This window comes from Staurois parvus, unplaced genomic scaffold (assembly GCF_062004578.1).
Source record: "Staurois parvus isolate SC_StPar_1 unplaced genomic scaffold, SC_StPar_1.0 ptg000396l, whole genome shotgun sequence".
Lineage (NCBI taxonomy): Eukaryota > Metazoa > Chordata > Amphibia > Anura > Ranidae > Staurois > Staurois parvus.
The window spans coordinates 25,271-42,110 of record NW_028318192.1 but is presented as its reverse complement, the minus strand read 5'-3'; the positions used below and the strand labels follow the sequence as shown (position 1 = coordinate 42,110).

Here is a 16,840-nt window from a genome sequence, read left to right as displayed (position 1 = left end):
TCACTTGTGACATTGTAATCAGCTCGGAGGACACCTAGGATTTAAGGCTACATTTGTGTGTGTTGCGTTTGCGTTACAATTGGAAACAACAGAAACAATTCAAAAACAAATATTAAGTGTATATATCTGAACTGATGATCTTAGTAGAATAATCATTTCATCTGAAAATGCATTTGTCTTAAAGCTGATTTCTAGGTTTTATTTAACTTATATAGTGAAGATAGTTTGTTTGCAACCAGTTTGGTCCACATGAACTAATAGTTGCAGCACCTGTGAGCACTATATTACCTGTATGTAGCTACGTATACAGCACTGTGTTCCAGCAGTGGGATAGGACTTATCATCCTGCTCCAGGAACAAAATCAAGTGGGACTGAACACTGCTCAGCCATTCACTAGAAACTCTTCTATGAATGAATGTAAAACTTCCTCTCAATAAACTTTGTATGCATTCATAGAATACAAAACTTCAACTGAATGGCCGAATAGCCCAACTGTTTTTTTTCGTTCGGTCTGTTGAGTTGGATGAAAAAAAAAAAAAAAAACTAAAACAAAAAAACTGCGTACTCTGCTTTACTACACTGAAGCCACTGCTGGGCACTGATCACGCAACCAGAACAGAGCACCCTTAGATTAGGCAAGTATAGACCGCTTTCCTTTGCCGGGTAATTAGAATAGGCGTAGAACGGGGGTTGGATCAGGTTTAGGCATAGTTCGTATTTGACTGGAATTCTACTTTAATCTGGATTAGCGGAGGACTCACTCACATTGATGTAAATACAGGTATATGGATGCCCCAGCTGCAAGATATTTCTGCTCACAATTACAAGCGCACAGACTTATCTTCCTGAATGCCCCACTCTCATGTTCAAGAACATATGTCCATGCACCAGAGTGGGTTTGATTTAAATCACTGGTGAAAAGGCTCGATTTAAGTCATAACTTTTAAAGAGCAACTGTCATCTCTGTCCCACAGCAGCTCCTCCTCTGACCTGCTCTTGACTCACCGATAGCCCCATTCACTTTTAATGGGATGGCTGGTGATGCGGCAGTGACACAAGGTGAGGGACGTGGTGGCAGCAGGTGAGTAGATACCCGCTAACGGGCGCTGCCATGATGGATCTAAAATGACAGGTGTGCTTTAAATGTAAGGAATCGGGCTCATTCTTGTTGGTAGTTAGAATCTTTAATATTTGCAAACCAAATGAAGGTTTCCATTTTAGAATAATAAACTGTCGGATGCGTAAAACAGCGATATCAGAACCGATTTTAGGTTAATAGGTTAAATACACATAGTTGGAGAACTACTCAAATTCTTTTATTTCATATTTTTTCTCATGGTTACTATGAAATTGTGTGAATGCATCAATGCAGTGCATGTTATCTCAGCTTGCAGAGCTTGGATTCACTGAATGAGTTTACCAAAAATGTAAATATTGCAGAATAAAAGGCTCATACTACATAACTAAGCTCCATTTCATGCTGAATAAATGAAAATATGAATGTAACAACCACTTGCCTGCTGGGCACTTTTACCCCCTTCGTGCCCAGCCCAATTTTCAGCTTTCAGCATTGTTGTACTTTGAATGACAATTGCACAGTCATGCAACACTGTGCCCATATGAACTATTTATCTTTTTTTTCACACAAATAGCTTTCTTTTGGTGGTATTTAATCACCACTGGGTTTTTTATTTTTTCTTAAGTTTGTCTTTGTTTCTATTATACAATTTTGCCAACAGGTAATTTTTCTCCTTCACTGATGTGCGTTGATGAGGCTGCACTGATGAGGTGGCACAGATAGGTAGCACTGATGAGGTAGCACTGGTGGGCACTGATCAGGCTGCACTCAGGGATGTTTGATTCCTATCGCCCGATGCCTGGGACATGTACCATTATTTTATTCTCTAAAACTACATGTCCGCTCCCGTCCCATTCTTGTGCTGACCCGGAAGAGACATTACAATGTCACTTCCGGGTCCCCGCTAAGAGATTGTAATGCAATCCCCCGGGAAAAAAAGTAATATGGTGCGATGTGCACCACATTACATTCAGTGGGGCAGAGGGGAGACATCCAGGGTCTTTTAGACCTTGGATGTCTCAAACAGAACCTGTCCCCAAAAATCATCACATAGGGAACTTTGTCCCATATGTGATGGAAAAAAAAAAAAAGGAAAAAAAAATTTATTTTTTTTAATTGTAAAAAATTAAAGTTACACCCAAGCACATACCATCCCCCCCCAAAAAAAATATTGAGGCCCCCACATATACGCATGTACAAACGTAAAAGCCTGCACATGAAACCGTTGATTGCGATACATGTTACATATCACCGCGGATGCCAGAGCAATAATTCTAGCACCAGACATCCTCCAAAACACTAAACTGGTGACCTATAAGGTGCTTTTTAAAAGTGTCGATCTATAGAAAATATAGGGTATTGAAGTTAGTCACCATTTCACCTGTGCACACAAATTTAAGGTTTGACAAGTTGGATATCTATTTACTCGATGCAACCTCATCTTTTATATTTTACAAAAAAGGCAATTTATTGCTTTTTTGTGCTCTAAAATTAACTTACTTGTATGTTTTACTGAACTTTTGCGTTAATATCACACGACATAAAAAATTGGAACTACCACTATGTTATTCTCTAGGGTCATTGCTTTTAGAAAATATATGTTAGGGGTTTTATGTAATCTTCAGGCCTAAAATTATTTTTTTAAATGTGTGCAAAAAACGCAAAAAGGGCTCTGGCAGTGAAAAGGGATAAAGTATAAGCCCTGACCCACCCTTTCCTGACAAGCAGCCAACTGGTGCTGATTACACTGCAAGGTCTCTCTCCTCCCTGCTAGTCCCCAGGTACGGTGTTGGAGAGAGGAAGGGAGGAGAGGAGGAGATAAACAGCACAATGTTAAAAATATTACACATTTAAGTTGCCATAAAGCCCCTTTTGTTTTTAAAATCCCCAGACATTCCTAAAATCACCTCCAATATAAATATGGTTTTGGTATTTTTTTTTATCTGTACAAGTAGATTGTCATGAGGGACAAGTAGATTGTCATGAGGGACAAGTAGATTGGGGCCCCTATTTAGTCTCTGCACAAGTAGTTTTTTCAAAACTTTCCACACCCCTGTGTACTGATGGACGACACTGACAGGCAATGCTGAGGCGCACTGATGGGTGCAACTGCTGGGCATCACTAATGGGCGGAACTGATGGGAGGGACTGCTGGGCAGTGCCCTGGTGATCAGTGCCGATCTACTCCGACAGCTGCCGGAAAGTGCTGCCGATAACCAGCAACTGAATTTACTCCGTGATCTGCTGTGTCATTGGACACAGCTGATCACGTGATAAAAGGCCGCTGTGATTGGCCATTTACCTCACCCCGTAGGACACAGCGATCACGAAGATCACCGGGTGCGCACCGCTGGGGGAGAGCGTGTTCTGGGAGAACGTCACATGGCGCCCTCCCAGAACTGGATAACCATGCCGTAGCCATCATTCGACTATACCGCAGTTAGCAAGTGGTTAAATAGAAAAATATCTTTAGATAGTTTTTTACTCCAAAAGCATTTTATTAAAATAAAATTTGATAAAAATAAAAAAAATCCAATTTAAATTAAAAAAAAAAAAAAGATTAAAAAAAAAATCAATCGATTTTTATCCACCCTGACATGCACATATAAATGTTGGCACCAGGGATTACACAAGATTACAGGAGTACAGCTAATTTTGTAATACAGTAATATGAGCAGAAATACACAACAGCTGGGACTCCCAGGCCATACGTCTGTATTTACATTTGTGTGGATAAATCCTTAAGTGTGTTAGGATAATATTTTTATTTGTACAGTTGAAAGCAAAACTCCACAATTATATTCCATGTCTCCACCCTACCACCTCCGTAATAACATTTGTTTTTTTTTTTGTTTTTTTTTACTTCAAAAGCTATTTGTTTCCTCCTCCCATGATTTGACTGACAGCAGCAGGAGCCAATAGCGTCCTCAGGACCTCCTCTGAATGCAAGAGAGAGCAATGCTGATGCACATGGCACAGTACTGGATCAAGAGAGGCAATCAGGTAAGGCTGGCCATACATTATACAATTTTCTTTAGAAAATTGCTTTAGATTTACCAAAAACCATGGAATGTGAGGTCAAACCTAAACAACACTTTCAATTGTATCCAATTAGGCAGGACCTTGCGCTACAAATTTGAAGGTAAATCTAAAGGAAATGGGGCAGAAATTGGACAGAAAATTGTATTGTGTATGGCCAGCCTAAATGTTTAGGTAGGAGGGGGGTAGAAACAGGTATTGGAAGGTGTTTTACCTTAATGCATTATCTTTATTAAAAATTAGAGACGCACCGGAAGTTCGGCCGCCAAAAATAGCCCCATCGGTATTCTGCTGGTAGGAAAAACGTAGCTGGTGCAGGGGACTTTGTGTACTGCAGATGTGAGGGGGGTTGGAGAAAGGCAGGAGAGGAGCAGTGTATACCGTGACTGACTATATGTCAGTGACAGTTTTTAAATGTACCTACCAGCTTTTTTTTTTTTCCTTCTTCACTATAGCTCAGAGAATCAGCTGTCACTTTCTCCCCAGCAAAAAGAAACAAAGTTTCCTTTTAGTTTCTTTCCCAAGATAAAAGAAACAAAGTTACTTTAGCTCTGGGGAAAGTGACAGCTAATTCTGTGAGCTATAGTCAAGAAAAAAAAAAAAAAAAAGCCGGCAATTGCATTTAAAAATCGGCACTGACATATGACAGCCAGTGAGGGAGTCTCTCTGTATACACTGCTCCTCTCCTGCCCCCTCCACTGCTCCTCTCTCCACCTCCTCCCCCCTACAAAGAGGACCTATGTGATAGCAATAAAATCATAGGTTAAAAAAAAAAATTATATACTCATGAAAGTAGAAAAAAAAATGGGGCCTCCCCACCCCCACATACGCAGACATTGTGGTTTTTCGCACACATTATCGGTATCGGCACCAGAATTTTTGATTCGGTGCACCACTATTAAAAATATTAGTGTTTATAAGCACTTTAAGGCTGCATTCCCACCTGAGAATTTTGTAGCATAAAACTAATAAACGCTCAAACATAAAAAAGTCAATTATTCTCTATGCTGCTTGTTCCCACCTGAACGTGCAAACATCTAACTCCAAATTCTGTAGCTTCTGTTGCAGCTCAAATCAGGCAGATTGCGTTTTGAGGCATTTTGAGTTCCATAAAATTGCACTGGTGCATGCAAAAATGTGCAATATGCACATTTTAACACACGCCTAAAAGAGTTACCACAGATGGTATTGGTCTCTATTGGCTAAAAAACAAACAAAAATAAAAACAAAAAAACAAAACACAAAAATTGTGTCTACATACAATTTTCCACACTGCTGGGACAAAGTGTTGAAGCTATGGGACCACGTGATATGAGATAGTCACCTGGGGACTTTTTCTAATCATAATGGCTACCTGGTGAACGGGATACTTTATGTCTGGCCCTGAACTATATTAGTAGTGGAGAGTTGCACTGTCTGAGCCTGGGTCTGTGCACAAGTCTCTGCATACCTGTCAAAATTGAAGCTGCGGAAGAGCCTGTACACTGTTTCCACTGACAAAATAGGTAGCGCCACACTCAGAATGGATAAACAAACTGTCCTTCATGCGAAACAGGCCAATGTGCCTGTCTGAATGAGCCCTTAGTGCTGGCACAATGCTCCAAGAAATGTCAGTTTCCTCCAAAAGATTTTTGATACAATTAAGTTTGACAAAAATAACCTGGATCAAATGGTTAGAAATGGATCTACTTTTATATATTTAGATTTGCTTTTGACACAAGTTGTGCTTCAGCTTCCTTTTCTAAATTCAGGAAGAGGAGGCGGAAAAAAAAAAAAAATCCCACACACTCTTATGAACGACTAGCTTTTTTTAATACAGGAACCATAGCTTAGTAGCAGACCAAGGGTTTTAAAACTGGTCTTATTTTAGAAAGGTAAAAGTTTGCCTATAGGTAAATATTTGAACAGGTGTACTTTATTGCATACTCTATTTGCATAGGCAAAATATGACCTATGTTCCTGATAGAGGAAATTAATAAACAAAACCAACCCAAGTAACCTATAGTTCAAGCAGCCTGTATTGCTGCTACAAGGAATGAGATGAGGGTCACTGCTAAATGAAACCTGAGCAGGGAAAAAAAAGGGCTATACACATTGGAGAGATACAATGGTGACATCACCACTTCCCTCAGGTGACATGACTTGGGCCTGGCACTGGGTAATCTCCACCTGTTTCTGTACACCAAAAGAGCTGGTCTTAATTAGCTCCACTTTTACATTTGGCACATTCAATGCGATATAATGTGAAAGTGGTGTATTATAGAACTACCTAAATTTGGTACAAGTTGCTGGCAGATCCAAAAGTGTTACAAATGTTTCATGAATCTGGAGCAGTACATTAACAAGAGGGATTATTGTCAGAAAAGTGGCACAGCAGCTTTACTGAATCCCCGCCAGTACCTCTTTACAAAGGCTCTACCTTCACTCTGTGTTCTGAACCTGTGTCCATCACTGATCATTTGCAGGTAATCGATCAAGGAGCAACTACAAGCGAGCAGCCACCATTAGATGTGGGAGTGGTCAGCCCCTTTGCTATCAAAATGGGTATTCACCCTCAGCTAATTGCTGGGAACCCTCACTGAATTTCCTGCATCTAATCCTGGACGGTCCATTCGCAAGTGTGAATGGGGCCTCACATTCCCATACGAAAACTAAAAGAAAACATCAGTACTTAACTGTCTTGCTGAAATGCATAAACATTTCTGTTTCCAATTTAATAACTCATCTATGAGAGAACGGACAATTCCTTCCACAAACATACCAGCGCAGTGCAATGCAATAGTACTCTCTTTGGCCAGATACTAATGTCAGCGATTTGAATGATCATCTCAAAAAGCTGTGTATACAAGTCATCCACTGCTAGCAAACTCAACAGCTGTGACTGCCACTTTAAGAAACTTAGATAAAATCATCTTTCACCAAGTGATGTAGGCTCTTCCCCAAAGTTCACACAGCTCACAAACTGATGAACCAGCAAAAACATTACAATCCCAAGTAATCTGATATAACATTTTACAAGATAAAATCACAGGTTGTGTTTCTCTCCTTCATAAAATCATTTACAGCAATTAAAAATCCTTCATAGGAAGCTTTTAGAGATTTCAAAAAACCTGATGACCAAGCATTTGTATGAGCCAACCCTTTACATAGTGGATATGGGAAGCTTGAGACAGGCAGTGAAGTAAAGCACATAAGGTGGGAACAGAAGTCTATACAGAACTGGGAAAAGCAGGCTTGCACTCTATCTGCTTTGTGATACATGATCAGTAATTTAATAGAGTGCATACAATGGAAAAGTTGTTGCATCCTAAGGATCTGTTCACACTAATATAATTTCAGATGCAACTTGAGTCACACAACAATGGAAATCACATTGTTTTCAATGGTGCCCGATTTTAGTCTTGCCTAGGGCAGCACAAAACCAAAATACACCAGTGGGTACAGGAGGAGGGAAGCAGTGAGGAGTCCCTGCACAACGCACACACTGAAACATTAAGGAAAAGAGCAGCAGACCTACAGGTCCACTTTACATATATTAAAGTGAAACAGTGGTTTTTTCCATGCACCTTAAAGGGAAGTTTAGCTTTAACAATGGGCCCGGCACCTGTCTAGGGTCCACATGCACTAGGGGCAGAAAAAATAAAAATTTGGCAGAAGAAAATGCTCATAATGGCTCATATTTATTTATGAGAGTTTATTGGCATTTGCATCTATAAGCGTTTTTTTTTCCAAAAATATTTTTTACTGTACACTTGAAATCGCTGAACACCCCTAAAGGGTTTAAACACAAATTTTCTGCCCCAAAGTGATTTTAATGGTTTTATTTCTGCCTCAAACGTTCCCCTGAAAATATGATTGTAAACTCCCTAATGTGCATGGACACATAGGAGAAGAGAGCTGCTACTACAGGCTGAAGAAAAAAAAAATGCAAACCAGAATTATTTATGCCCAGCATTAATAACTTTTCCTTTCTACAGAAAGAAGCTCTTGTGTGAGCTCCAAGTCCCTCCATCTAGATCTTAGCCTGATGTCTCCCCACCCTCATCTATGCCACAGATATTGTGGGGAAGTACAAGCAACTGGTGGGGCTGGCATTAAAATGAACCCCATTGCTTTGTCCTGAATGGGCAAAACATAGATTTACTTTATAGAGTTCTTTACTGTCACAGAAGAGAATACTCAAACTTAATGCAACACTTTTGTGCTTTCCAAAATCAATTCTTGTGTGGCTGCTGAATATAGAGGTGACCATTACATAGTCTACTAAACACCACCTACAAATGAAGCGTTACTTTTGGATGCCCTGGCCCTTTAAGTTTGTGTCTCTTTTGCTATAAAATGCTTCACACCCTCATAATATTACAATCCATAACCCTGACATTTAAGACCATAAGCTGATTTGGAAGGTTTAGAACAAACATTGCAGACTTGGCAAAACATACTGTAATAATCTGAAAAGAATTTCAATTTACCTGCCACTGCCTTCAGAGAGCTACTTGGATGAAAACACTTTAGAGTGGACCCTCTCAAGCTTGGGTTTTAAAATCAAAACATTGTCTATACCACTAAATTGCTTTAGAAAGCTTGAGCTGTAGATACAGAAGCAGATTTTTACATTTGTCAGAATATGTAAAAGCATTTCCACTGCTTTTGGCTATTGCTTTAGGAAAGAAAATCACAAAGACGTTATTCACATTAAAAAGCAAGACTACTATTGTCAGCTTAGGTGGACCTATGTGTGTGGGTGGGTATTTGTGTACTGGATTTTACTACTTGTTGAGCACCTTCATATAAACAAATATTCTCTTTCTGGATGCCCAGAGAAAGAAGTCAAGGCATTCCAACATCCCAAGCCTTAGGTTGGCTTATTTAAAGCAGTAGTAAAGACAAAACCAAACATGTATTACATTGCAGCTTTCCAATCCTTAAAGTGTTACTAAACCAACAACAGTAAAATCAGTCTGTATATGCAGTAAAGCATGCTTGTTATACTCACTGTGGAACCTAAGGGGTTAATCCTCAGGTTGTGTACAAAGACAATTTGCTCCTTTCTTCTCTGTTCCTCCCCTTTTTCAAGAGACCACCTCAACTCCTGATAAGACAGACTGAACCGTAGGCATTTTGCACATGCTCAGTTTGGTGTGTTTTGCTAGAGGGTTTTTTTTTCTTAGGAAAGTGCATGTGATCAGCACAGGGCCAATCAACACTGGTCAGACAGAGGTCAGGGGTTTTGCATCCTCCTAGAGCAGAAAGAAAACTCCTCCTACAAGCTTTAGCTAGTGCTTTGCTGCACACTGATAGAAGTCACAAGACTGCTCTAACTTCTGATGAGAAAAGGTATTTAGCAGTTTATATTTACTAAAATAATTGCATTTCCATGTGCTGTGTACTGTGGGAAACCAGATATAGTGGATGCAGGGTCCTGGGTTTAGTAACACTTTAAATGTAGGAGATGCAATTAATTTTCACTTGGTGATTCAGACAGCAACATGTTCTGTGTTAGGATCTCTCAACTTCACTGGGGAAGAAACAAAGACACCATTGGACAGCAGCATTGCCAATCTGGAGGAAGGTAGTATTATATGCTCTAGCAGATTGAGATGGACTTGACTAACAAAGCAATGCTAACTCCAGCTTCCACTTCTTATGCAGCTACAACAAGTTTTTTTCTCTTTTGAAATAAAGGTTTTACATCAATGAATAAATGCTGACCATCATAAGCATCCTGTCAGTGTCAAATGGTTTGTCTCAAACCTCCAACTTTTGCTGGGCCGTATGGTCGGTTATAGCGGAGCTCCACCAAAAAGGGGAAGTTCCGCTTTAAAGATTGGTCCCCTGCTCCCCATTAAGGAATTGACAGGTATCCGCTCCCACTTCCGCTGCAATCGCCTAGGCGATCGGAAGCGGACATTGTACTCCTACCCTCCCCGTAGTCTTATGGGACATGTGACAGGTCCCAGAAGACTACTGGGCCACTTGTGCATGCGCAGTGGGTACCCGGCTGTGAAGCTGCAAGCTGTCACAGCCAGGTGCCCACACTGAAGATGCCAGCGCCTGGAACACCAGACGGCAGGTGAAACAGGCTGCGGGGAGGACACCGTGGGATCGTGGAACAGATGAGTGGCGGTTTTTTTTATTTTTTAAAAGTCAGCAACTACAATTTTTGTAGCTGCTGATTTATTTTTATACAGTGTGAGTGGAACTCGGCTTTAACTATTTGCCGACCAGCGATGTACCCGTACTTTGCTGCAGATATAATGGGATGATGTCTGCAGCTGCAGTCAATACCCCGGTACCGTTATTTTCAGAGCTGGCAGCCAGCTCTCTTGTAAAAGCAATCCTAGTGGCTAACTAGCTGCTGGACTACTTTTACAAACAGAGGGAGGGGACGACGTGTTCCCCCACAACCCCACCATCTCTTGGGCTCTCTCGTTCCACTGGAGCAACCAGCCGTCACGACAACTATAGTAACCCAGAGTTGATGATCTGCATCACTTCCAGTTTACTCTGTCAATGGAGCCCATTTTACAGACACTGAAAGCATTCAAAAACATAGATCTTGTTGTTTTGAATGCTTTTAAGGGCAGAGGAGGGATTTGGGGTCTTAGACCCCAGATCCCTTCATAAAGACTACCTGTCACATGCCTATTGCTGTCACAAGGATGTTCACATGCCTTTTGACAGCAATAAAAGTGATTAAAAAAAGCAACAGTGCAAAAATAAAATAATGAAAAAAAATTTTTTTTACGTGCCCCCAGTCCCCTGCGCAAAGGTGAACTCTTGTCAATCCTGCATGCACATAAACAGCGATCGCCCCACACATGTGAGATATCACAGCGAACGTCAGATAATGGATCCTAATTATAGCACTAGACCTCCTCTGTAAATCTAAAGTGATAAACTGTAAAGACTTTTAAAGCATCACAAAACGTATGTCGTTTTTGCCTTTTCACGGGCGTGTGCAATTTTAAAGCATGACAGGCTTGATATGTATTTGCTTGAAATAACATCTTTTATAATTTACAAAAAAAATTGGGTTATGTATAGCGTTTTGTTTGCATTAAAATTTTTATTTTTTCCCAAAAAATAGCATTTGAAAACTTGCATCAAGCAATTTGATGCCTGTTCACATTAGATCTCTAGCAAAAAGGCACAATTTAAATTGTACAAATATCGTTTGTTAACAAAATACAGTTTATTTAGATTTAGTCAGAATTTTGGAAGTTATGTTTGTGTGCACTAAATTACCTTACTGTCATTTAACTAAACATTTCTGCAATTATAATAGGGTGTACAAAATCAATAGCACCATCTTTTCAATTCTACAAATCATGTGTTTTCAAAAAAATATATATATATATATGGTTTTGGGGGTCTTTTACTAATTTTCAAGTTGCAAATCAACTGAAAATAGCAAAAAGTGAAACTGCAAAAATGTTCCAGCCATCTAAGGTGAAAACTGGGAGGCAGGACTTGGCAGAGAAAGGGTTAACGTTAACCTAAAACCCCAAATTTAATTTTTGCATTGTGGACTGCATGTCTAGGGTTTATTGGCCACCAGTTCCATAAATGTCTCTAGAGTCCCAGCAAGATGATGGTAAACTTTATCATCTACATTGAATTTTTCAGCCCAGTCTCTTATCACTGGCAAAAGGTAACTGTATACTTTCCTGTACAGAACACAACTAGAAATACAATATAATTGTTGCTCAAATCTCCAGGGAGTTTTAAACCATAGCCAGGAGATCATATCTACTGAAACCAGGAGCTGTGCTTTAACAAGCATTTAGAGATATTCCAGATTTCATTTTTAAGACACCCATCACACTTGGGCAGTTGCTGGGTACAAAGCATCTCTTACAGAAATTACACGGGCAGTTCTAATCCATCTCTATAGTTGCTGTACTCCAGGACAGAACGTACTGCACTTAATTTTTGTATATGGATGGTCTCAGGCGTACAGGAATGAAAATGGCCAACCAGCAGTAATATTGCTAGTGTGACATAGACCATACACAAAAACAAGTGTTGCACAGCTTTGTTTCAAATCATGAACACAACACAAGTCAAGAGTTACAGTGGTTGGAAACCTCAGACAAAATACGAACAAAGCATATCCCGGTATAGTGCGTCTCAATCCAGAGCACGGAGTGTTATTTCTGTGTGCTGCTTTGTTTCTCTGCTATCTGCGTGAGTCACTTCTGACAGGTTTTCCTAACAAGAGAAAAAATGTGACAGACAGCAGACTGACTGACTGCAGACTGACAGCCGCAGCTCTGTACCTGTGAGCTCTATGCAGGGGGTGTCTCTCTCCCCTCCAATTGGCTCCCAGAGCTCTCCTCACTGAGATCTGCAGAGTGTACGGTCAGCTCTCTGCCCCCTTTTTTTGAACTGTCAGTCAAGCTGGATAAACTCACCACTTTGAACAAAAGTAAAGAAAGTGTAGCAAATAAACAGGTACAACATATGTAGGAGGATTTGTTTAATCTCTGCGTATCATCAGAGGCCATTCACTTCACTGGGTATATGGAAGAGTTTACAAACACTTTAAGCCCGGGCTCACACTGATAAGGTGCAGAATTCGCATCGGTTTCTGTGCAATTTCCGCACCGCATCATAATCGCACCTGGATCATACAAACTGCTGCAGGTGTTTATTTTAAGTTAACGACACCCCAAAATCAGTTTGCAAAATGCAGTGTAATGTGCAGAATCGGATCGCATGGGTGTGAACACCTATGGGATCCGATTCCGTTGCGGACAAAAAAAAAAAAAAAAAAGGGTTCTGCACTTTTTTGGAGCGTATGCTGTGCGATTTGAGCCATACAAAATGTATGGCTCAAATTGGACCGTACAAAAAGCGCACGCAAGTTGCACAGGAATGCATTGAGCTTCCTGTGCGAATCACATGCAATGTGCCACACCACATCAATTGTTTGAACCGGGACTAAAGCAAAACAATTAAAAAAAAAAAAAAAAGTTTGTGTATTAAATGACCAGTGCTAACAAAGCATTGCACTGGCAACAATCAATGTAGGTGTCATCACCTGCATAAAGTACTTCTACTGAATATACATAGATGGTTAATCAGCTGTAACAAACTAGTCTATCGTCATTTAAGAAAGCAACAACATGAATGTAATCAGAAAACAAACATCAATACTACCGGTAGTACTATAGGAACATTCAAATGCTTATGCCAGATTTTGTACTCGATGTCAGCATGTTTGGGAAGAAATGATTCCACTCACATCAACACTTTCCTCCACTTCAATACCCCCATCATTGTCATCATCCATTTGTTTGTGGATTGTTCGGATTGCTTCAAAACTGGAACGGTCCTCTTCTGTAAGACACGGCGGACTAAGGGAAATTAGAGGATCTGTGGATACAAAAATTTATAGACGTCATTACCAAAAGCTGCAAGTGTATTCACCACATACTGTATTTTCAGTACACTGCATACATAACTATTGACTTTTCCTTCAATGAAACCACAGAACTAGCAGCATGTAGCAATTTTCTATGACTCTTCTCACATTTGTAGTAGTAGGCCAGAAGCCATGAGGATGGGTGACCTGTTAGCCCTTACCAATCATTAGATGTGGTGGCTGCATTCATTTGCTTAGACTCCCCCCCCCCCCCCCCCCCCCACTCTGTTTTCACCTGGTGATCTGGCCAATAACACACCTCCTGTATTAAGAGTGCCCCAACTCTGGATGAAGAAGCACAGGGGGCACCTTTGAACAATGGCACTTTCAATCTGAGGGAAGGGGTGTGTTAGATGCACTAGCAGATTTAAATACACTAACAAACTGAAGCCAAACTCCAGCTTACACTTTTTAAACTGTTTTTTTTTTTCCTTTTGGGATAAAGGTTTTACATAAATAAAAGCTGACCACTGCAAGCACACCTGTCAACAGGGATGTTCGATTCCTATCGCACGACGCCTGGGACATGTAGTTCTGGGCGTCGGGCAGGTAGTTTTTTTCCTACCTTTATCCCTGCTGCGGGCGCAGCCACCCGATTGCTTCCACTCAGTGCCAGTTTATGATGTCACTTCCAGGTCCCCGGAAATATTCCCAGCCATGGAAGCCAGAAAGTAATGCAAAGCGGTGCAATGTGCATGTCATTACATTCAGTGGAGCACATGGGAGACACAGGGGAGGCATGCAGGGTCTGTTAGACCCTGGATGCTGCAATAAAGAGAACCTGTCATCAAAATTATCACTTTTTCCTCTATGTGACGAAAAACAGTAAAAAAAAAAGTTTTTTTTTTTATTGTAAAAAAAATTAAAGTTACACCCAAGCACATACCATCCCCTCAAAAAATGGAGGCCCCCCACGTACAAACACATGCTGGGGCGCCTACGCATGAAAACATCAATTGCGATGCACGTCACATATCACTGGGTACGCCAGAATGAGAGCGATAATTCTAGCACCAGAACCCCTCCATAACGCTAAACTGATGAACTATAAGGAGCTTTAAAAGTGTCAACCTACAGAAAATGTACAGTACTGAAGTTCGTCGCCATTTCACAAGCACGCACAAATTGAAGGTTTGACATGTTGGATATCTATTTACTCAGTGCAACCTCATCTTTTATATTTTACAAAAAAATAAGGTAATTTATTGTTTTTTTGTGCCCTAAAATTAACTTACTTGTATTTTTTATTGAACTTTTGTAGTAATAGCATGCGAAAAATTGGAACGATCACTATTTTATTCTCTAGGGTCTCTGCTTTCAGAAAATATATAATGTTATGGGGTTTTATGTAATCTTCAGGCCTAAAATTGTTTTTTAAACTTTAGCAAAAAATGCAAAAAATGGCTCCGGCAGCAAAAGGAATAAAGGATAAGCCCTGAGGAGCACCCAATCGGTGCTCATTACATTGCAAGGTCTCACCCCTCCCTGCTAGTCCCCGGGTGCAGTGCTGGAGAGAGGCAGGAAGGGGAGGAGGAGAGAGGCAGGAAGGGGAGGAGGAGAGAGGCAGGAAGGGGAGGAGGAGAGAGGTAGGAGGAGGAGGAGGAGATAAACAGCGCAATGTTAAAAATATTACACGTTTAAGTTGCCATAAAGCCCCTTTTGTTTTTAAAAGCCCCAGACATTCCTAAAATCACCTCCAATATAAATATGATTTTGGTTAAAAATTTTTTGTTTTGTTTTTTATCTGGACAAGCAGATTGGGGCAATGATTCAGTCCCTGGACAAGTAGTTTAAAAAATGTCCACACCCTTGTGTCAATGTTAAATAGTTTGTGTCTACATCTGCAGGACAGAAACTTACTGGATGGATCGCCTGGTGAGAATCAAAAAAAAAAAAAAAAAAAAAAGCCTAAAAAAGAAAAACGAATGCAGCCACTACATCGAAGACGTGGTAAGCTGCAATATAATTTACGTTTTTCCCCTCTGCATTTTGGGTCAAGTTGTGCTCCCAGAAGATAAACTCTGCCAATCTATCCTCAATGTACTACTTGCACAGAGAGAGGGGCTATCGATCGACTTGAGTACAACCAGCCTTTCAGGTTTTTCTTGAGCGATCAACAACGATCATTGTATTCTGATGGCAGGGAAGGCTCAGAATACAGTATCAGAATATAATTTGTCCATCCATGCCAAAAAAACTCTTAGTGTATGGCCAGCCCAACACAGACCTTAATGGGTTAGTTTACCTTTACCAAACAAAATGCCTTGCTATAAGTGTAGGTCATCTTTGAACCTCCCAAAACCTGGCTAAAAAACTCCCAGAGATGGCATCCCCTTGTTCTGCCCTGTTGCTTCTGGCCAATACTGCTCGCCAACACCAGGACAGCAGTGAGCCTTTTCTTATCCTTTTTAAAAGGACAAGTTCACCCTTGAAACATGTTACATGTTCCACCAGTTTTTAGGGTGCAACATGTAACATGTTCCCATAGCCACAGCAGCGCCCGCCACCCCCTCCCTCTGGCAGATGGTATGGGGAAACTTCTCTCCATACTATCTGTCAGATTTAAAAACAACGTGGTTGTGCAAGGCTCCGTCCACACGGCTACATCACTCATTCACTGGGTTTTGTGAACAAGTGCCTACAAGTCCCGGCAGCATTAGCGGCTGTCGGCTTGTAGTTTTCAATGAACTACCACGGCACTGTGGAGCACTGTGGTAGTTCATTCAAGCTTGCTGTCAGAATATCTGCTTGACCATACATCCCATACGGCTAGCAGATATTCTGACAGGTCTGCAGGAGACCTGCATGTCATCAGTGATCTAGTGATCGCTGGTGTAATGCTTTTCAGGCTCCTTTGGACAAAAATAATAAATACACATTTTTTTATCTGCAAAAAAATGTGCATTTATTATTTTTGTCCAAAAGTTGAACTTATCCTTTAAACCCCCTTGAATGTGCTTTCTTCCCCTTTTAAAAGTAGGCCTGAGTTCAGGCAAGCTGCGAGACAGCAGACCATGCATGTGCAGGTGTTTGAGAGCTTGATTTTATGATGGTAAGGATGAGCAATTCCAGCTGGGAGTTCCTTAGCAACATGATAATAGCAAGGGCATTATCCAATTTTAGTCAAAGCTGTACAATCATTTTCTACAGGCACCCCTTACCTGCATAGGCAGCTTTTTGGTAAAGCTGAAATAACCCTTTTAGTCTCAATGTTCTCCTTCCTGTTGTCTTCCAGCCCGCTGATTCCCATTTAATGACTTGTCCTCTACATCCATTTCTTTTGGCTTGATCT

At 40.7% G+C, this 16,840-nt stretch overlaps 1 protein-coding gene across 1 annotated transcript in view; it reads right to left on the bottom strand.

Moving 5' to 3' along the window:
- Positions 1-13,496, bottom strand: part of STIM2 (stromal interaction molecule 2) — a 91,078-nt gene extending 77,582 nt beyond the window's left edge. The window contains exon 1 of the mRNA XM_089686374.1: positions 13,369-13,496. Within this exon, the coding sequence (XP_089542500.1) occupies positions 13,369-13,416 (48 nt within the window). The 5' untranslated portion in view covers positions 13,417-13,496. The remainder of the gene's footprint in view (positions 1-13,368) is intronic.
- Between the last annotated feature and the right edge of the window lie 3,344 nt (positions 13,497-16,840).